The sequence below is a fragment of the Cryptomeria japonica genome, chromosome 11 (assembly GCF_030272615.1).
Source record: "Cryptomeria japonica chromosome 11, Sugi_1.0, whole genome shotgun sequence".
Lineage (NCBI taxonomy): Eukaryota > Viridiplantae > Streptophyta > Pinopsida > Cupressales > Cupressaceae > Cryptomeria > Cryptomeria japonica.
Window position 1 is genome coordinate 717322896 of NC_081415.1, and position 23761 is coordinate 717346656.

At 37.4% G+C, this 23761-nt stretch overlaps 1 protein-coding gene across 2 annotated transcripts in view; it reads left to right on the forward strand.

Annotated features, from left to right (window-relative positions):
* Nucleotides 1–23761, forward strand: part of LOC131061303 (CAAX prenyl protease 2) — a 161250-nt gene that overhangs the window by 115586 nt on the left and 21903 nt on the right. Inside the window, exon 7 of one of the 2 annotated variants that reach the window (XM_057994916.2) lies at nt 817–900. The exons of the other annotated variant lie outside the window; for it this stretch is intronic. Within the exon in view, the coding sequence (XP_057850899.1) occupies nt 817–900 (84 nt within the window). The remainder of the gene's footprint in view (nt 1–816; nt 901–23761) is intronic. 2 annotated transcript variants of the gene reach the window in all.

The window sequence follows — 23761 nt, forward strand, 5'->3', positions numbered from 1 at the left end:
ACGCTGTGGTTGAAACCACAATTTTGCACATCTTCCCAAGTGTACAAAATTTTCAAGCAACAATTTTTTAGCGACTCCACTGGGGACACAAATGTATTCGGAAGCCTCACGCTTTCGTTTGAAGTCTAGTGTCTTGTTGTTTTCAGAATATCTTTTAAGATTAGATTTTGGTGGAATTTGTCTGTTGTTGAGCAATCGTAGGAGTGTAGGAAATTGGACAAATTTAATTTATAGAGAAAAGGATATTTCTTAGGCTATTGTGCAAGGAGGAATAGAGGGTTTGTTATTTGCTGATAAAGGGAAGAATGGTGTCATTGAAATTCACAAAAATCTGAATGTTGGGTATCATTGATAGTTTTGTGTTGCAAGATCAAGACGTTTGCTAATCTTTGGCATTGGAAATTAAATCTACATCATTGGCGTTGATACTACTATATGCCATTTTGTCAAATATTTGTTTTAAGGTGTTTTAAGGTTTACATTCAATAATTTAATTAGTTTGTAGTTAGGTTAGTTGGGAAGTTCATTCTTATAAGTTAGTTTTGCATGGGAAAATAATGGTTTTATAAAGCCAATACATTGGATGTAATAGATGAACAGTACGATTATAATGAAATTCTTATTTTAATATTATTTCCAATGTAAACCTTTTCTATTTTATTATTGCTGTTCTACATTTTGAAGGCTGATGTATCTAGAAAATGCTACTGAATCAATTTGAATGACATACCAAAGATCCATGCTTCTATAATTACTGTGGCTTTTGTTTCAACTGTGGTCTTTGTTTCGAGCTGTGGTTTCTTGCATTTTTTGCAGGGCATTTGGTTGCTCCAATTATGGCACATATATTTTGTAACATCATGGGATTGCCAAGCTTGTCATGTATACAGAGAGGGAAAGGTAACATAAAATATTTTGATATCTATCTGAAGTCACCAATAAAAGAATTCATGATAAAAGTTTTATAATTTTGTTTCTATTTGGTTTTGGGCCTTGGCCCATTGTTTACATAGGTAAGTAGTTGGTACTAGATAACGCCATTTTAATATTCAGAGTTTAATATTTTATATTGACTTGGTATTGCAACGTTTTTTAGCATTAGCTTTTAATAATAAAGTCTATCAAGATTCAAGGGTAACCTTGCAAACTGAATTCCCTGCTAACTTGAAGCATGTCAAAACAATCAGTCATGCGAAGAATCTTTCCATTCTTTGTGACACCTTGGAATGGGACTTCACTCCATGATGAAGCTGTTCATCGTATTTCAAAACTGTTAGAAGATAGTTTCAAGACAACACCTGGAAAACATTTCCTAGTCCAAGCATTAAGAATGAATAAGATATGACCTGATTTAGCATGGCACCATAAATTTCCTAAACTCACATAATCCTCATTTGTGATGTCTTATTTACATTTATTTTTCCAACTCTTAACTTTGATGATCTCAATTTCAAACTTAAAACTTAGTCAAACTCATCATCTTCTTTTCTCGACCTGCTTAAGGCAGTTTTTTGAATTCTATGGCCAAAACTGTCTATATTGCTACTTTATTAGGTACATATTTATGTTTCAACCTTTTGATCTCAGTTGTCCACAATACTTAAAATAACAATTTACCAAATCCCCCAGGGAAATTCCAAAATGTAGATTGCAAAAATAGGTAAAGGACATTTTGTTGATGTAGCTGTAGCATTGCCCAATATTCTGATCAATTTTGACCACCTTTATTGTTTGGTTTTGGCATTGAACATCTAATTTCAACAATTTTATTTGCCTTAGTTAAACTTGTAAGGGATAAATCTGTTACATTTTTTTACCTGCTCCTGCATCAACTTTTCAATTGTTGCATAGAGTGGAGATAACCTACATTACTTGGGGATGCGCCCCCGGACTAAAATCCCTCGTCCCCATACCGGGGACTTTTCGGGGATGGCCAGGGGACGTCCCCCCGCCGTCCCCAAAATTGCAAAATCTGTGAGAAACGTCTTGGAAACTTGGAGACGGTAGTGATTTTCAAAGGGGACATCCCCCCATTCCCAATATGGTTGGCAACGTCTGTGACGTCCCCTAACCGTCTTGGGGACGGCCAGCCGTCCTCTTTTTCCCAGCACATTTAAAAAAAAAAAAAAGACTCATGCTAAAAAAAAACATTTTTTAATTTTATTATAGGTTTGTAAAACTGGATTTTCACTAATATGACGGGTAAACATGTTTGAATCACTTCCAAAAGCACTTAGAATAATGAGCAGCAGCCTGATAATAAATTTCACAAACACTTAGAACTCGGTAGTGTGTAAAAAGGTGGTTGCAGGTCTGCAGTATTGGACTTTTCACTGATATGAAAGGTAAACAGGTCTGAATCATGGCCAAAAGCACTCAGAGATGTGAATAACAACTTGGTAATGAATTTCACAAACACCCAAAACTTTGTAGTGCATAAAGAAGTGGTTGTAGATCATAATAGTAATGGAAGACTATCAAAATATCCTCCAACCAGAAAGAAACAATGAACTATATGCAAACAGGTGCTGGCATATTGACAATGAATTGTGAACACAAATGTGGTACGTTAAGGTTCTACAATGTACATATACCTGCTTTATCCATGTTTTCATATGAATATAATGTATATACTATATATACATGGTTTATCTATTTTTCATCTGAACAACTAAAATTTCCCTATATATTTAAAATTTTCTCTATATTTTATATAACCATCCCCTTTGTCATCCCCCCACCATCTCCAAAATTGGCAAAAAAAATTGTCGTCCCAGAAAGTCGTCCTGCCATTCCCCACTGACCCCGTCTCGGAAACTCAGGTAACATAGGAGATAACTAGTGGTTGACCAACTGTCCAGCATTGACAGAGCAGAAATAACCATCTGCTGCTTATTTATAGGGTATATTAGTCCTATCTACTCTCTTATAATTGTACTCCATTTAAATTTATTTAAGCCGATTGATGTACATCTGAACGTATCTCTTAGATAGTCAGCCTTGCAGCAGATGGTGATATAAATGAGATAAGCTAGCAGTCTGCTAAGGGATGTCGGCAATGATGACTGAGAATTTTAATGAGTAGTAACACAAGGGATGTGGTCAAACTGATAACCTCTCTCTCTCTCTCTCTCTCTCTCTTGTGATAAAGTATGTAAACTTGTAACTAAGCAATGAATAAACTGGCATTTTAATCAGCAGTAACGTAAGGGATGTAAACTTGCACTCACCATCATTGTTATGCTCCATATTACCACCAGACCATGGCCTAATGGATAGTTGTTTGTGTTTTAAACTTTAAACTAAGCAATGAATACAACTGGAGCAACTTCCACATCAAAGTTCATTTTGCAGTTTTCTTAAGATAGCCTTTTCCTATATCATTAAATTGAAGGTTCTTTTCGGGCCCTGCCTTGTAAATCAGAAACATTTTTTAGACAATGCTATAGCTATGTAAAAGCCAGGACATTTCAGTAAACTTCACCACCTAGCTATACTGAAAAAAAGGCTACAACATCCCATCATCCAATATCCAGAAATCACATACCCTCGTATTCTAAATAACAGAAAAAACCATTCTACTCTGCGATCCTTCAGCATCCCATACTTTGACAAGGAAAACCAGAAAGTAATTCTGCCAGCTGCCCTCAGGGAAGATCAGCATAACTACTGGAGCCTTCCCTTCCCCAGGGCTGCTTGACGTGACCATAGTCTCCACTGTATGCTCAGCAGCAGAAAAAGGGCCACCTTTCTCATGGAGTTTGCATTTTGCTTCATTCTCCCCTGTGCCCTTGATATGCACCAGTCCTTCCCAGAACATAGAATGCAGAGTAAAAATATCAGAGACATCCATTCTAACCTTCCTGTAGATTATGTGCAGCCCATCTACACAAAGTGCTAAGTCTTTGAAGTAAGCTGGTAAGTTTTGTTTTTGCTCATAATTTGCCTGAATTTCTTTGTACCTGGACTTATTCATCTAAGCTCCTTGTAGCAGCTTCTCTTGCTGCATGTTCTGTACCTCATCTGATCTACCCACAATAGGCACACTTTCCACCACAAGAATCATTGTCTGTAGATCCAATCTAAGAAATCTGTGTCTGCAACCTGCATCTTAAGCTTATTGTTGATATCCTTTGCATTGGTAGCATGGGACCTGAAAACACCAGTGTCTGTAGTGACCTCTTGGCCCAAAATTTTCTTTATAAATTTCTGCATACCCAGATTAGAATTGGTGAATGTTTTCTTCAGGTGCTTATCTGAAACTGTGTTGCCAAATGGGGAGTACCTTCCATTGCCCACTCGTTGCATATTCATACTTACCTTGGCTTCTCATGGAAATAGTCCTAGGTTGATAGAATGGGATGGCATTTGTAGTAGCGCCTGAAAATGTGGATGCCTTAGTTCTTCGTCTTCACCTAAGTTAAGAGGCTGCCATAAATCCTCTTTATTAAGCCTCCTTCAGAAAGAAAATAATCATCCTTCTGTTCTTCCCTAGTGGGAAGCTAAAAAAAAATTCTCAAGGAAATCTGGAAAACAAGGGAAGGTGATTTGTTAACATTTTAATTCCTACCTTTTAACATGTAAGGTAAAAACCTTTCTTTGAATTAGAAGGGGAAGGTTTCCATAACAAAAATAAAACAAAAACTCTAGATCCTAAGGACTCAACCTCTAGCTTTGTTAGTCAGCAGATTTGTCTTTTCTTAACATGATCAATTTTAAACTTTGTCGCCTTCTTTTAAAGACAAGTGTTTCACTAAACAGTTGGGTAAGTGTTGTATAAACCACTTCCCTCTGCATTTTCCATAGGTACAGCTCCCTATTTCAGTTATTCAAGGAATGATTTTAATTAATTTAATTTGAGTAGTGGCTTTTAACCCAAAAGCATGTAAGGCTGCCTACTTCATTCTTGGATGAGAGGCCAATATTTCACACATGTTTCTAAAAAGAAGAAAACAATCTTTCCTATCTTTTCAATACAAGAGATGAAAGTAACTGAATCAAAGTTCAGTACACCATTTCCACAGGTTTAATAAAGAATGAACAGATTAAAGAAACCAAATCTATTCTCAAACACGGATCTTTTCTAAAAGAAAACAAACACTCAAAGGAAGGAATACCAGAAGAATAATAATTTTCTGCAATAGAAAGATCGTTACTGTTATTTGATTAGATAAGCATATGCAAAGATATGTGTCTACACAGATTCAAAACCCATAGATTTTCCTTCTCCCAAGAACAGTATGATCTTTGTATATATATATTCTTATGCGACAAAGGCACGATAATACATGTATAAATCTTTTTCCATTCCAGATTTAGCAGTCTGATTCTTCCTTCTACAAAACAGAAAATTCACAAAACAGAGGGAAAAACAAAAAAACTCTAACCAAAATTGGTCACCCAATCTAACCCCTATTCTATCTGTCTTTCCTTAATTTATAGTTTTTAGAACAGGGGAGGTCTCCCTGAAAACTCGACCTCCCCCAAAACAGTTATGAAACCAACAAGATGTATTATGGGACAGATGTCCCGAAGTCTTTGCATAAACATATGAGAAATTACAAAAATAAAGGAAACCGGGCCTGAATCAATGCATTATGTCGCTTTTCCATCATCATCATCCTCTCCGCTTTTGCGGGCGTCATGGGCGGTTCTTGAATAATAGATTGGTTCGGTACTTTCATCGCGTTGAGCTTTGCCTTCGCCGTCTCCTTATTCTACCGGTGCTTCACCATCTTTTCGGCGTGTTTCGGCAACTGATCTTTTCCAATAAAAGTCTTGGACTCAATCCTAGCCACCCTTGTTATATCTTCCGGGGTGAAATTACCCTTGGCCTTGATTTTCTCCATGTTTATCCGGAAAGCCCTGATTGCATCCTGTGTGTTCAACCCGCAAATTCCCAATTGTCAATCATGGTCAGGGTTAACCACCTTGTTATCATTAACTATACTGCACTGGAGATCCTGAAGCTCGTAAACAGAGGTCTTAGCGTCAGAGATCACAGACTTGAAGGTAAGCACTCGCCACATTATGGTTTTCTTCAACACAAAGAGCTGACATTCATCCGCTACTAGTTTGATTGAGTGTTCCGTCAAAAACCTGGTAACTCCATATTCTTCTATTTTGGCAAACAAGGGCAAGATATTCTGCCATTTGTGTTCCTCCTTCTCCCACGACACAAGCTGATTTTGAACTTTGGCGATAAGACTCTGTACCTCATCACATAACCTCCGGGAGTTGGTGATGTACTTCTCCCCGTCCTTGATTATTCCCTCAATCCATTTCTCCACGGCTTCTGCAATACTCTTAGCCCGTTGAACTTGGCTCATTAACTTTTTATTTTCTGGCGAAGTTGGGTCGAAGTTCTCTGTAGCATGAGTATTGGGAGTGCCCCAAAGCGACCAATACTGTCGATGAACTGGGCAAGAACATTTATGTGTCGCTTTATCTCTCTCTTTTCTCGCCCATCTTTCTCCGATCTGGTGAGCATTTTCTTTGCCGATACCTGGAAGAAATGATTGTCTGTGTCTCTACTCATATTTCCCAGTTCCACCTTCGTGATCTCGAAATCATCAGGGCTAGCCTCCTTGTTTTCGTCCTTGGGTTTGTACGAGGCGATTTCAGCAACCCATTTTCCAGTTCCCTCATCATTGTCCAGGCGGGCGGCGGTCTTGAACCTTTTCGGCTTAGGACTCTTCTCTGTGCACTTAACGACCATTCCCTGAATCGGAATAGTCACGGGAAGAAAACTCCGCTTTTTGTTCACCGAAGTGGTCAACCACTTAGGAGTTGCACTGGAGCTGGTTGTTCCTTCGATCGCTTTGGAAGGTGGCGTCATAGCCACAGTCACCGTATGAGAATCCAGGGCATTAGCAACATCGCTATCCAAGTCTTCAACTTCAAATATCTGGGCATCGAGAATTGTATCTTTCACCCCTGTATCCTTTGCTTGATCCATTTTTCTTTGAGCGGCACTTCGGGATCGGGTATGCTGAGGAGTACAGAAATCCAAAGCTGAATTAGACCTATGTCTAAGCTGGGGCGGCTTGTTATCCTTACCTGCACGAACAGGCATAGAAGCATTGTTAGAAAGACGCTTTGGTGAACGTAGAGGGTCTTCATTACTTCTCGCAGAATTAGACTTAATGCCTAATTTCGCTGCTTTCTTATTGGCAACCCACGCCGCGGTCGTTTCCAAAACTCCTTTGGTCCTTAACTGTATATTATCTTTCTCTTCCTCATCCCAGTCAATTGGAGGCATTTCAATTTCTGCACGGGCTAAGTATCCTGGTTCGAATAGCTCTAAATAGTCCTCTTCGAGCCCCTTAGTATCCAACTTTATTTGCAATGAAACGACTTGTTCTAACACCAACCTCATGTTTCCCCTTTTGAACACCTCCAGTTCATCAGTAGAATCTTCCCAGAAATCCTCTAGTTGAGGCATTGGGAGGTATGGCATTAGACCAAGACTTCGAGAAAAACCCTTATTATCGAAACCTTTCCTTTCAGGATACAGGGAAAAATTGAAATTCCTGAGATCTGCTCCAATACTCAAAGCGTCGGACATCGAACTGCAGGACAACACGCCCAATTGGATGGGAAAATGACCCTCCCATTTATCCCTGGGTTGTGCCTTTTTGATTACAGAGGTCAGTTGTCTACATATCTCCGCCAGAACAAAGCAATCTGAACAAAAGTGAGGGAGCTTGAAGGGCTCCTCTTCAAAGCCGCCTACCCTTATGTAACAAAAGCGTGGAAACTGGATATAAAAACTACCAAACCTCTTTATCAATATCTGTGCATCCTTGGAGATTCTTTTGGCTTTCATATTCTTCAATTCATGACACAAGTCACCCAGAAAAACATTGTGCACCCTTCTGAAATCCTGTAAGGCCTTATCCTTTTGCAGCATGGGATAGAACTCATATACGGAAACATCCTCCTCAGTGAGCTGTTTCGGTATTCCAACCAACTCCTTAACACATGCCAAACAATACAAGAGATACGAAGACATAAAGAAGTTCTGTTTGAACTGTTTAGCCATACTCAGTTGTTCTCTTATTGAATCAACAATCAATTCAGCCCAATCCAAATACTACTTCCTTTCCAAAACCAGCTGCACATAGCAATAAATCCAATCGTCGAAGCTATAAGCTTCAGTGGATCCTCTGGCCCGGTGCAACAAAAGCATAACATCATGAATGCGAGGCAACATGTGATTCTTATTAGGATTCTTGGGTAACCTAGAACCACCTCTTTGAGGAACCTTCAACCAGAATTTTGCTACATTGTTACGGTGTTCGGTTCTGTCCGCGTTGAACTCGGTGATTGACTGAGCAGGGGAAAAGTTGGAGAGCTGGTAATCAGGTATCTTGAAGACTGAGGAAATTACTTCACGATTTATGGCAAGAAGTGTTTCACCATTGTCTCTCCTAATGGTCTCAGACACTGGGTCGTATCTAGCGATACATTCCCGAATCAATTTGGGCAAGGAATGGCTGGGGGAAAAGCTACCGCTTCTATGAGACCGCTACTCAAAATCTCCACACCAAAAGATTTGTCAATTCCCTTGAACACCCTCTTTTTCAACACCTCAAGATTTTCCCCTTTTAGGTCGGTATTGCTAACTATGGGTTCAGTGGATGCCAGGCTAAAAACATTCCCAAACAAATGTAGTGTGGACTTCATAATTCAAAGCAATAAGCCTAAACCGGTTGCAGCAAAACTTTCTATAAGAGAGAAAATGCAAGCAAAAACTACTGGAGAGAACAAGAAAAGGACTCACCTTCATAGTTGAACAACCAGACGACGACTAGCAGCAAACAAGACTCCTATCCAGGAAAAACAAAAACGCAGCAGCGAGGAACAAATGCAGAGCACTAATAATCCTTCATACCTTATTAGTGAGGGCAATGATATGGAAACATTAAATGCAATAATTCCAATTTTCAGTCTGAGTGTGTTAAGTTTGTGGATTGGACATTGTACGCATGCATTGAATGCATGGCGGCGTTTTTGAAGTAACTGCCAGTTCTCGAAATGATTACTTACTTCGAAAAGCCAGGAATCGACGTCACTTAAAACATGGTTCAGCTTCCACATATTTGGTAATGAATGCACCATCAAATCATTAAAACCCGCAGGACCCACCAACTTCATATACATATGAACATCCTGAACAGACTTCATGGGCGTTCAAGTAGTTCAAGATGTACGTCGTGCTCAAGGAAAATCTTGCCGAGAAAATTAATTATACCAAGCTGTTGACCATTTGTGCTATATTGAACATGTTGAACACGTTTGAAACTCTTGAACTTGGTTCAATGAGTTCAAAACCCGGAGAGAAATAAAGTAACATATTGCCGAACAAGAAACTTTTAGAGAGCCACTGCAAGATACTTAAAATAAAATATTAGTATGAAAAACCTCCCTGAACACCTAGGAACCTATGGAACCTAAATGAACCTGTTGAACTCGGTTCAAGATGGTTCAACTTGTTCACAGATTTCAACTAATTACTAAAACTCGACATTTGTGACTGAAAGAGGATTTACAAACGTACTAAGGACTTGAACCGAGGTGTCACAAGAAAGATAAGGAATTTGAATGGAAGTTTTATAGGATGACTCGCTCTTGTCATGAGGAATAAATGACGCAGTAACATTTATCCCTGGGTTGTGCCTTTTTTATTACAGAGGTCAGTTGTCTACATATCTCCGCCAGAACAAAGCAATCTGAACAAAAGTGAGGGAGCTTGAAGGGCTCCTCTTCAAAGCCGCCTACCCTTATGTAACAGAAGCGTGGAAACTGGATATAAAAACTACCAAACCTCTTTATCAATGTCTGTGCATCCTCAGAGATTCCTTTGGCTTTCATATTCTTCAATTCATGACACAAGTCACCTAGAAAAGCATTGTGCACCCTTCTGAAATCTTGTAAGGCCTTTTCCGTTTGCAGCATGGGATAGAACTCATATACGGAAACATCCTCCTCAGTGAGCTGTTCCGGTATTCTAACCAACTCCTTAACACACGCCAAACAATACAAGAGATACAAAGAAGTTCTGTTTGAACTGTTTAGCCATACTCAGTTGTTCTCTCATTGAATCAGCAATCGATTCAGCCCAATCCAAATACTGCTTCCCTTCCAAAACCAGTTGCATGTAGCAATAAGTCCAGTCGTCGAAGCTATAAGCTTCAGTGGATCCTCTAGCCCGGTGCAACAAAAGCATAACATCATGAATGTGATGCAACATGTGATTCTTATTAGGATTCTTGGGTAACCTGAAACCACCTCTTTGAGGAACCTTCAACCAGAATTTTGCTACATTGTTACGGTGTCCAGTTCTGTCCGCGTTGAACTCGGTGATTGACTAAGCAGGGGAAAAGTTGGAGAACTGGTAATCAGGTATCTTGAAGACTGAGGAAATTACTTCACGATTTATGGCAAGAAGGGTTTCACCATTGTCTCTCCTAATGGTCTCAGACACTGGGTCGTATGTAGCGATACATTCCCGAATCAATTCTGGGCAAGGAATGGCTGGGGGAAAAGCTGCCGCTCAAAGAAAGATGGATCAAGCAAAGGATACAGGGGTGAACGATACGATTCTCGATGCCCAGATATTTGAAGTTGAAGACTTGGATAGCGATGTTGCTAATGCCCTGGATTCTCATACGGTGACTGTGGCTATGACGCCACCTTCCAAAGCGATCGAAGGAACAACCAGCTCCAGTGCAACTCCTAAGTGGTTGACCACTTCGGTGAACAAAAAGCGGAGTTTTCGTCCCGTGACTATTCCGATTCAGGAAATGGTCGTTAAGTACACAGAGAAGAGTCCTAAGCCGAAAAGGTTCAAGACTGCCGCTCGCCTGGACAATGATGAGGGAACTGGAAAATGGGTTGCTGAAATCGCCTCGTACAAACCCAAGGACAAAAACAAGGAGGCTAGCCCCGATGATTTCGAGATCACGAAGGTGGAACTGGGAAATATGAGTAGAGACACAGACAATCATTTCTTCCAGGTATCGGCAAAGAAAATGCTCACTAGATCGGAGAAAGATGGGCGAGAAAAGACAGAGCTAAAGCGACACATAAATGTTCTTGCCCAGTTCATCGACAGTATTGGTCGCTTTGGGGCAGTCCCAATATCTCATGCTACAGAGAACTTCGACCCAACTTCGCTAGAAAATAAAAAGTTAATGAGCCAAGTTCAACGGGCTAAGAGTATTGCAGAAGCCGTGGAGAAATGGATTGAGGTAATAATCAAGGACGGGGAGAAGTACATCACCGACTCCCGGAGGTTATGCGATGAGATACAGAGTCTTATCGCCGAAGTTCAAAATCAGCTTGTGCCGTGGGAGGAGGAACACAAATGGCAGAATATCTTGCCCTTGTTTGCCAAAATAGAAGAATATGGAGTTACCAGGTTTTTGACGGAACACTCAATCAAACTGGTAGCAGATGAATGTCAGCTCTTTGTGTTGAAGAAAACCATAATGTGGCGAGTGCTTACCTTCAAGTCTGTGATCTCCGATGCTAAGACCTCTGTTTACGAGCTTCAGGATCTCCAGTGCAGTATAGTTAATGATAACAAGGTGGTTAACCCTGACCATGATTGACAGTTGGGAATTTGCGGGTTGAACACACAGGATGCAATTAGGGCTTTCCGGATAAACATGGAGAAAATCAAGGCCAAGGGTAATTTCACCCCGGAAGATATAACAAGGGTGGCTAGGATTGAGTCCAAGACTTTTATTGGAAAAGATCAGTTGCCGAAACACGCTGAAAAGATGGTGAAGCACCGGTGGAATAAGGAGGCGGCGAAGGCAAAGCTCAACGCGATGAAAGTACCGAACCAATCTATTATTCAAGAACCGCCCATGACGCCCGCAAAAGCGGAGAGGATGATGATGATGGAAAAGTGACATAATGCATTGATTCAGGCCCGGTTTCCTTTATTTTTGTAATTTCTCATATGTTTATGCAAAGACTTCGGGACATCTGCCCATAATACATCTTGTTGGTTTCATAACTGTTTTGGGGGAGGTCGAGTTTTCAGGGAGACCTCCCCTGTTCTAAAAACTTTAAATTAAAGAAAGATAGATAGAATAGGGGTTAGATTGGGTGACCAATTTTGGTTAGAGTTTTTTTGTTTTTCCCTCTGTTTTGTGAATTTTCTGTTTTGTAGAAGGAAGAATCAGACTGCTAAATCTGGAATGGAAAAAGATTTATACATGTATTATCGTGCCTTTGTCGCATAAGAATATATATATACAAAGATCATACTGTTCTTGGGAGAAGGAAAATCTGTGGGTTTTGAATCTGTGTAGACACATATCTTTGCATATGCTTATCTAATCAAATAACATTAACGATCTTTCCATTGCAGAAAATTATTATTCTTCTGTTATTCCTTCCTTTGAGTGTTTGTTTTCTTTTAGAAAAGATTCGTGTTTGCGAACATATTTGGTTTCTTTAATCTGTTCATTCTTTATTAAACCTGTGGAAATGGTGTACTGAACTTTGATTCTGTTACTTTCATCTCTTGTATTGAAAAGATAGGAAAGATTGTTTTCTTCTTTTTAGAAACATGTGTGAAATATTGGCCTCTCATCCAAGAATGAAGTAGGCAGCCTTACATGCTTTCGGGTTAAAAGCCACTACTTAAATTAAATTAATTAAAATCATTCTTGGAATAACTGAAATAGGGAGCTGTACTTATGAAAAATTCAGAGGGAAGTGGTTTATACAACACTTACCCAACTGTTTAGTGAAACACTTGTCTTTAAAAGAAGGCGACAGAGTTTAAAATTGATAATGTTAAGAAAAGACAAATCTGTTCACTAACAAGCTTTTATTCGACCTTTAGCTTTTACAATGTATATATAATTAACTGGGGTTTTGAATGTACATCACAAACAATTAAATGAATTACTCTTTTTTATTTCTTTGTTAAGAGGACTAGAATTTGACATTTCTGCTCAAAATGAGAGATTTCTACATCTTTTTTAGAAAGCAAGCAACCTAAATAGCGATTAGATGCTCACCTTTTCTTGTTAAAAGTAGAGACTTTACCTTACTAGTCTGATATTAGTTTGAGGACCAGAATTTTCCTTTTCTCCGTGTAAGGATGAGCTCAAGGATTAGGATTTGATTGATGGTAGAGGATCCGTCCTTCACCCACAGATTCAATCTAGTGACTGGGATGAACTCTGCTCTTTACTTCTTTTGATGCTTTAAATCCGGCAGTATTTATAAATAAATTGATAGGGCTTCTGTAATGTCACAAGTGGACATGTACTCTTATGTCAACCTATAGAAATGTGTGTACAATACAAAAAATAACACTCTTTAGACATCACTATGCTTCCCATGATGCTCATGCAAATCTAGATTCCTTTTAATGGTCCAATCAAGGTGTGTAATACAAATGGTATGCCTTGGAATGCTTAGAGATATTAGATGATTAAATAAATGCATTGAATACATTTAAGTACAAGGACATAGCAATAAATCATGTAATTTGTGTTTAGTAAGCCCTTGGAGGAAAAAGTTTTGGGGGAGAGGGGCCAAATTTGAGTTTTGATGGGACAAGTTTGTAGATGTGGGGATGTGATGAGTCTACAACTGTGAACTTGTCTTGGAACATGAAAGGAGCTAAATCAAAGTGGGTAATGTGTGTATAGAAATATGTGTGCGCACGAGTGTTACAAATAAATGGGTAGGGTGAATGTATATGGATGTATAAACATATGAATGGGGGTAAGTGGTAAGTATGCAGGGATGTGTATTAATGGACATGGAGGTAGCATAGAGCAAAGGATCCAACTTGTACAAAGTTATGTCATTTGTCAATATGTCTATGTATGAAGGTACTCCTCAAAACTAAATGGGAAATGGCATGGGTATGTAACTTTTACCCTTACAAATTATAATGCTTTTTAGAATATATTATTTACTTATAGTATGTATTTTTAAAATTTTGTTTTGTGTTCCATGATGTTTTAGGGGTGGGGATGAGGATGGGGGGACGATGGGGCACACATTTTTGGGATGCAATTCGAGGGCCACTTTTTGGGGATGGTGGGGGGATGCCGATATATGATTTTTTCAAATATTATATATATATCAGTGTTCCACGGGGACGCTTCCCCCCCCTTTTTGGGTGCGTCCCCCCGTCAGAAACGTCTCGAGGACGGGGACGCGACGTCCCCCGCCGTCCCACCACCGCCATCCAAGCGCCACCGGGACGCGGAGACGTCTCCGCATCTCCACGTCTCCCAGGGAGACGTGGAGACGTCTAGGTGTCTCCTTGGGAGACGTCTGGGCGTCTCCCCGTCTCTCAAGGGACGGGAAGACGCCTAGGCGTCTCCCGCGTTCCCACGTCAAAGCTAACCAAAAAAAGCAGTTTTTAAAAAACATGTGACTTTTGGGGGGGTTAAGGAGTAACCCTAATTGGACGTGGGCCAATTGAAAAATAACACCTGACGCCTCTAGAAAATAATAAGTATTTTTGGAACGCGCAAGGGGCGCTGCCGCTTGACCTCGCAAGGGGCAATGCCCCTTGACCCCAACTTGGGGGCGCTGCCCCCAAACCCCCGTTGAAAAATATAGGGGGAAATCGCGCCGATAGAAGTAGGGAAAATTTAACCTCCGAATCTGATTAGGCTCCATATAACAACACAATTAGCATTGAAGAAATCTTGGTATTTAGATTTAGTATTTCAAATTTCCTATAGTCTCATTTGAAATGTAATTCTTATACTGTAATACTGTCATACATCTTTTCAAAACTAGTTTTTCAAGTACTATATGTATATGTATAACTATATCAACACCACCCCCCCGTCGTCCCCAAACTTAGGCCCTTGGTCCCCCTGTCCCGAAAATGCGTCCCCGCATCCCCTCGTTCCTCTGTCCCCAACGCCCGTGGAACACTGATATATATATATATATATAGAGAGAGAGAGAGAGAGAGAGAGAGAGAGAGAGAGAGAGAGAGAGAGAGAGAGCTGATAACAACAATATTAGTATGTCAATATATCATGATAGTAGTAGTATAAGAATAGTATAAACTTTAAGAATAGTATAAACTTCAATAAAGTAGTATAACAGTTGTATAAACCAAAGAAGCATTAATTGTTCGGGGAATTAATTGGCAAACCAAAAGTATAAGATTTTTTGAAAAAATCGGCTTATTAAAAAATTATTAAAAATTTAAAATATTAAAAAATTCAAAAAATAATTTAAATAATTAAAGCTGTTAATAAAATAAACAATACTATATTTCTTAAATTTAATTTAAATATTTGAATTTGTTAAAATATTAAAATCTATATATGGTAAAAAATTAAAATCAGTTATAATTAATTTAAAATATTAGTAAGTTTAAAATTTAACTTACAAAATTTAATTTGTTAATATTAAAATAAAATAATAGTATATTTCTTGAATATAATTAATATTTGAATTTGTTAAATTTTATAAATTAATAATTTAAAAATTAAATTAAATAATTTAAAAATTAAATTAAATATTTTAAAATTTTAAATTCTAATGAACATCTATCAAAAAATAAAACAATAAAATAAAAATAATATTAAATTTTAATATTGTAAATGTTAAAACTTTTAGCAAAACTTTAATATAAATAAAAAAATTATAACTTAGTTATTAAAAATTTAAAATATTTCTTAAATTAAATAAATGTTTGAATTGTTAAAATTTATAAAGTAATACTTTAAAAATTAAATATTGTAAAATCTTTAAAAAAAATTAAATATTCAAAATATTAAATTTTAATTTATTAAAAAATTATATTTTCAATTTATTTATAAAAAAATAAAACAACAAAATAAAATATTATTAAATATCAATATTATAAATGTTAAACTTTTTAATATAAATAAAATAAAATGATAAACTCTATTATTAGAACTTAAATTGCATATATTACATTTTAATAAAAGAACCAAAAAACGTAAATATAAAAAACAAAAAATCAAAACCCTAGCTCTTAATTTTTGTAGGTAACAGAGATGAGAAAACCAACTACTATGCATGAGCAAACAACAAAAACTCAAAAACAGATTGTCCAACAGCTTTCACCGTAGTCTGAAAATGCCAAATTTCATGGCCGAAGAACTTGTGTCCTGCAATTTTTTTCTGATTTAAATGCATATAGACTTAAAAATTGTGGCCAAAATGGTAGGTCAATGATATATGGTGTTTGGACTCTTGCATGATGCCACCTTATAATTTTTCCTGTTGTTTTTAAGGGTTAATTTTCCTCGATTTCGCATGAAATGAAAATTATGTTTTTTTTAGGTTTTAATCATGCCAAGTCAACAATATTAACCCCGATTATTGGGGAAAAACTCTCCATCACTCAACTTTTTCCTAATCATGATTAATTCTAGACTAATGCTTCTATGACATAAACTATTAACAACAATAAAATTAATCAGGAGATTCATGACAACAACATTAACTATTAAAGGATTTTGTTTTTTATAGTTTATACTAAACTTTAAATTTTAAAACTAAAGTTAACTATTAAAGTAACTCTAAATCTATGGGATATGCCTCGTTTGGGCTATCAATATCCAAATAATCATCTATGTTACTATCACTCTCTTTTTGAAGTGGATCATCCAATAGTAGCTTGACCATTCCTAGCTGCAGATCCTTGTCAATTTGCCTAACTGCACTGTTGGAGTTTGTTGATACTTAGCACTTCGCTGATTCCGAAGTCTCAAGGCACTATGAATTGAATCTAGTTTTGCTGCTCGTTTTGAGGTAAGCTTGTTTCTCTCAATGGAGTGGATGAAGCCATAGGTGGACCAATTCTTCTTTGTGGCGGAGGAACTAACAACCTATGAGAGTAAATGAATAGCAAGTTGTTTCAAATCTGGTGTGTCCATCCCATGAAATTTCTATCATCCAATGGGGTGTTTTTGTGCAATAGTGGCCCTATCTATCCTAGCCTTTAGTTTGCTGAATGTAGCACCTAAAGATAAGAAAACTGAATATATTTCTCTTTAAGTATGGTTGCCTCCTCGGTGCTATATATTTTACAAAGGGTCACGATAAGCCCTTCATCACCTCATCATCCTTAGAAGGAAGCATTTGGCCAAGTCTAGGTGCATACCACTTTGGATTAAGAGCATATGCAACCATATGAAGAGGGGTAGAGTAGCCGGATACTCCTCTATCCCTCCTTGGGCACATGTATCCCCGTATCCGATATAGCCTCGAATATTGTACCCATGCATGCCCAAACAACCTTGATTTACCAACCGTGCCAAATACTATGTGATTTGATTTTTTAAAAATTTGACATAAATCTTCCTAAATTTAGTTTATAAAAATTGCATTAAGACAATTTTAAAATAAAAAAATGGTGTAAACAAAACCTACACCAAATGAGAAAGACAAATGAAATGTTTTTCAATTTCAGCAACCCATTTTTTGGGGTTATCTTCCAATGCAGCTCTACTATTTTTGCATATTGTAAATTTTTAAATCAACTTATAATTATTTATGTAGCATTTATGTGTCTATATTACTTTTGAAGCAGAGAAATGGGAATTGCCCAAAATCGCCGAGTTTGGGCGATTCCTGAGTTGAGTGAGGGTCGTCGAGTCTACTAGGCTCGGACTCGGGCTCGGACGAGTTTGGCCCCCCAAATTGCCCAAAATCGCCATCTTCCAAACTCGCCAAACTTGCCTAAAATCGCCGAGGTTGGGAGTTAGGACTCGCCAAACTCGGCCGGCGTAAGGCAACTTAAAGACAAAAAAAAACATGTTTTAAAATGTTTTTAACTTATTTTTTTTTGTTTATATTTTTCTTTGCCCCTAAAAGTGAACTTCATTTCATTCATTTGGCAAAATAGGAGGAGAAAAGTGAGTTGTGAGGAGAAACAATAGAAAAATAACACCAACGCCTTTATCAAATAATAAAAATCTTTTGGCCTCACAGGGCGCTTCCCCTTGACCCCAACTTGGGGGTACTGCCCCCAAACCCCCGTCATAAAATTAGGGGGGAAATTGTGCCGATAGGGAAATTTAAACCTCTGAGTCTGATTAGGCTCCATATAACAACATATACTTTCATTTGGTGCATCAAGAGTTGGAAAGGAAGAGTTTGCATCTCATTTGATCATATGATGGCATGGATTTTTTATTCCATGAGTTTTGTAATATTGTATACATTTGACAATATTTATATATCTATGTTTGTTATTTCCTTTAGCTACAATTTGCGTTTATGCTTATGTGATTGATGTATACTTGTGTATGTAATCAAATTAGCTTCTATTTGATGATGTTATTGTGTCTTTAAGGTGTATTTAATAAAGGGTGCATGAAACAAGTTTAAATCTTTAAAAATCAATAAATTTATTGAGTTTTTCACTTTGTCGAGTCGAGCCGAGTTTTGACTCCGAGTCTCGAGTTGATTTGGCCTTCCCGAGTTCAAGTCCCGTTTCTTCGTTTTGAAGTAATGAAGATCTCCTCTAACAACTTAGAAAATTGTGTTAAATATATGTCTGTGTTTTTTATGAATGTTGTATCCAACCATATCCATATTGGGGGTCTTAAAAAATGGTCATATCTGTATTTAACACTGTATTCGTGTCCATGCAACTTTGAAGAGGGGTGTTGGTTGAAAATTTTGTACACTTGGGGAAATATACAAAATTGTGGTTTCAACCACAACACACGAGTAAAAACTCTCCTAATTAAGGGAAGGCTCCCCCTATCTAACTAAAACTGAAATAAACATAGGATGGGACAGCAGTCTTCCTTCTTTCTTCAAGAAAGACAATATCCTTTTCTCTTCACAGAAAATGATAGCGATTGAATATGAACAGTAGTAACCACTTTTAAGTAAAATGAGAGAAAAGAAATGAAGTTTCCTGAAAGCGCAAAGACTTCCGTCACTTCCTTTGGGACGAGACAGCAATATCAAGCTCAAAGACTTGACTATTGGAAGTCCTATCTACCCTTTGCTATACTAAATTTTTCAATGAATAAAAGACAATAGTTCAAAGACTGGAATAATCTATTCTTTCAACACAAAGACAAGAACTAATGCAAGCTCAAAGACTTGCTGCTATTTCTTATCAAACATAATTTTTTCCTCAAGAATAGACGCAAGCTCAAAGACTTGCTACTCCTTCAAGAGAGTTTCCTATTTTAATTAATCTTCTCTACTTGTAGCTCAAAGACTTCAAATCAGATTAGACTAAGCTCCTTTTAGAAACACTTTGCATAGAAGAAATAAAAAATATTCAAACTCAAACATGTAGCTCAAAGACTCAAAACTTGAGTAATCTTTTTTTATTATTCTTCAAAAACTTTCAATTCACATACATAAGCTCAAAGACTTCTTGCTGTAAATTTGGCAGAGTTTTTGTTTGCTTTCCAAAAAGATATATATTACAATAGACCCATCCAGTATTTATAGAAGAGGAGCCTTGAGAAAAAGGTGGGAGGATCCTAACTAACTTGAGAGATTCTCTCAACCACCAAGACTTATTCAATAACTAACTAAGACTTCATTAACTAATTAAGACTTATTCCAACTACAGTCCTAATTGGACACAACTTGTAGTTATCTTACATGTAATTACAAAAGTGCAAGTAATGTGTAACTTGCATTTTACAAAAAATACTTTTACTTGTAACTTGTCAAAACAAAATTACAAATGCATAACTAAAACTATTCCATGTGTCTAAAGACACGACTCTAACTGCATCATCCTTTGTCTGTGATGATCTTCATGTCGCTTCAGGATGCTAGAAGTTGAAGTATTCTGGATTGATAAAGACATCTTGAACCGGAGCGGGAACTTGCATCCTTATCTTTTTGCTTTGGGTAGTATTAGCTTTTCAAGAGGGAAAGGGCTGCCTTCCTCTTTTCATGTCATGACCATCTTTGTCTTGAAAGCATTTTATGCTCTCAACCATGAATTGTTGTTGTATCTCTTCTTTGTATCATCCTCCAATCTTGAAATCCGCTTGCAAAATAAGGCCCATGCCTTAATCCATTGATTTGGTAGATCGTGTGTGCAAACCGGACTGACAAGGGAAGAGAGAAATTGATGCAAAAATGGGCTCACAAGTGAATTTCGGGTTTTGGAAGTTGCATTACATGTGTGGGGAAAACAAGAGCATTAACTTGCAAATGTGGGAACAAACATGCAACTTCATATGTGTAATGGGTAACTACAAGTTTGCACTTGTAATTGGACCTTTAAAACTCATTTTCAGGTGTTTTTTGAGTGCATTTTGGACCAATTTCGGGTTTTGGATGGTTGACTGTAGGTAGACTTTAAATGGGAAAATGAATGAAGGTGTGAAATGAGTGGATGAAATGGTATGTACGGATGAGGGAATTGGAAGCAGATAGGTAAAAATGAATTTCAAGAAAATCACTTGGAACTTTGCCAATGCAAAAATGGGAAGAACTTTCAACTTGCAATCCGGATTTCAAAACTCGAAATTGGGAAGAACTTGATTTTTTAATCATTGAAGCTTGATTTTTGGACTAAAGAAGGTTAAGTCTTTGTCCAAAAAAGGAAGAACACTAATTTTCCTCTTACTTGCAATCGGGTTTTTAAAACCCAAATGCAAGTAAAGAAGGAGAAATCCCAAAGGGGAAGAACAACTTTACTTTACAATTTTTTTTTGTAAAATGGGGAATTTCCTCTCATAAACCCATTGTTTGGGGGAAGAACCAACATATTTGAAAACAAGAAAAATGAAACAAGAAGAAAAGAAATCTTACCTTGCTCCAATTTGAAAATGCTTCTTCAACAAGATGATTAATCTTTGGAAGAAGAAAGAAAAAAAATCTTAAGTAAACCCAAACCGCAATCCCCAAACCCTAGCCACGTTTTTGAAAAAATGCCCAAAACTGAAAAACGTGGCAGCAAATGCATGAGAAATGGCATGGAAAATGGCCAAGACTCTTTCTAACCTCAACGCCTTAGCATACCAAGCCAAAACGATTCATAACATTGCTGATTCATGGCATTCCAAATGACAAAAGAATGTGGGTTTTTGAAAAAACGTGGTTGCTGTTATAAACCAAAAAAAACCCAGCAAACTTAACCTCCATGTGGCGTGAAAGGTGTCTAAAAATGCATGGAAATAGGAAGGAATCCTAACTGCCTTCCTCCTCCAACAAATTCTGCACAAAAATTTGCTAAAAATCCTCAAAAAAAACGTTTTTCCTTGCAAATCGGGTTTTTTGGAACAAATAGCAAGTTTAAAATGCATGAAACAATGAAAATCGGGTTTTTTGGAAGATATAACAAGTTTAAAATTTCACTTTTTCAGCATGTTAGGCAAAATCGGGTTTTAGAAAAGAAATTACAAGTGAAATTACTTGTAATAGGGAAATAGAATTCCCTTTACAAGTGATTTCACTTAAAACATGTAAAGGGGTTTTAAAATCCCATTTACAAGTTTTATTTTAACATTATAAAAACAACTTTAAGTTATAAAGACATGTAAAGGGGTTTTAAAATCCCATTTACAAGTTTTTAAACACTTAAAGTCAAGCTACTGGTAATGGGGGTTTTAAAACCCCCATTACAAGTTTTATAAAAACTTGCAGTTGGAGAAAAATTCCCCTACAAGCCAAAAAGCTTGAAGGGGGTTTTGAAAAACAAATTACCAGTTATTGGTAATTATCGAAAAATTCCCCTACATTGAAGCAAAAATATAGCAAATGGACTCGAAACGCGACGAAATTCGAAACGTAGCTTGGGGATGGATCAATGATCGATCCAGCTCAAGGATGGGGCAAATTTATGCCTTGGGAAGCATGCCATAGAGTAAAATCTTCAACTTGTAGTGACTGTTCTGAAACCCGAAATTGCACAGAAAGCTAGGAAAAGGAAGACCAAAACTCACCAAAACTTAGACAATGATGGCAAAGACACCCCCCAATGATTTGACACTATCAAATGTGAGTTTTGTACCTCGTAAAACGTGCCTTGGAGACAAAAATGACACTTTTTAGGCAAAAATTTGTAGGGCTTGTCATATTTTTGAGAATCCAAAAATGAGGACAACAATTGGCTTTGACTGGGGAACTTCCTTCGATTGTTGGGGCAATTGAAGGGAGTAGAATCCAGATCTCTAAGTGCCTTAGTATCCATTGGGTTACAGAGTCAAGCAACAAAGACACGGATGACAAGACGAATGATATGACTGACGCAAAGCAACTAACTAAGATGCTAACTTGTGCAACTGCACTTATTGAAAATGGAAACCTACCTATCCTAAACTAGCCACAAAGAAAAACCTTTCAAATGAAACCATTCACTGGCTCAGCAAAATAGTTGCCTTTTTTCAACAACTTATGGTACCTTGGATGATCATGAGCAGCCACAACCAATTGAAGAACAAACAATTGTACCAGAACTTGATGCAACAGTCCTTGGAAAAGATGAACAAATTCACCTTCCTCTTGAAATGAATCATATGTACCATAGATGAAAAACTCGGATTTTGCAATAACTCGGCAAGGCCAAAAAATTTTAAAAACTCGGGACTCGCCAAAACTCGGCAAAAAACTCGGCAAAACTCGGCAACTTTATCGAACATTTGAAAATACATTTTTTTTTTATATATAATTCAAAAACACACATTTACACGAAATTTGTATAACATATATGATTTCCATGATATATAAATCAAATTTTTTTGGTAATACATAGCAACAAATGCAAGTATCATAGCATAAACCAAAAACCAAGTGCAACATATGTATAAGAGTTCAATACATATCAACGTATCATAGTGACAGTCTCATAGAGTTATAGAGTCATAGACCACAAAACAAGAACCTCTGAAATTCTGATTACATATCAAGTTCAAAGTTTGGTATCAATGAAATTATGAAAATAAGAAATCATAAATTGCGTCTACGACTAAAGCTCAAAATAGATTGTGGCCGCTGGGTGGGTGGTGCTGAAGTAGTGGCAACATCCTCAACACTAACAGGTGCCTCTTCTGCATGATCAACCTCCTGCTCCTCCTCACGTGCTGCCACTTCCGCATCCCATTCCTCTCCTGCCCTCTCCAACTCACTCAGCTGCTCATTAGTAAGGAATGGATCCAAATCATTATCAACATCATCAGGAGAAGCAACCCATTCTGCTGCATATGGATCAATGTCATCCAAGTCAAGTGCTTCATGTGAATCTTGCCCTAGCACCTTCTTCTCATGTAATCGAATGTTGTACCGCACATAGACAAGATCATTCAAGCGTTGTTGAGTCAACCTATTGCGCTTTTTTGTGTGGATGTTCTCAAAAACACTCCAGTTGCGCTCACAACCAGAAGCACTACAAGGCTGTGATAATATGCGGATGGCAAGCTTTTGAAGATTAGGCGTTGTGGCACCATAATCTTCCCACCACAAATCTGCAAGGATACAAAATGTGATTTATAACTTGTAAAGATTTCAATAATCTTAAAGAGAGAAATAAATGGTAAAAATTAAACATATGTTTTTTTTTACCTGGTCGTAAGGTGGCTCTCCTACGTTTGCAATCAGGTGAAGAAAACAATTCCCCTAAGGCCTTCTTATAACTCTGCAACTCATCAAGTATCAGGTCTCGAAGGATCTCATCATCAACTAATCTCCGAATGCATGTGTCAAGGCCAATTCTAACCTCTGCATCTGCTTTGAAACTCGGAGAGTAAAAAAACTTGGGATTCAAGAAGTAGGCAGCAGCATGAAT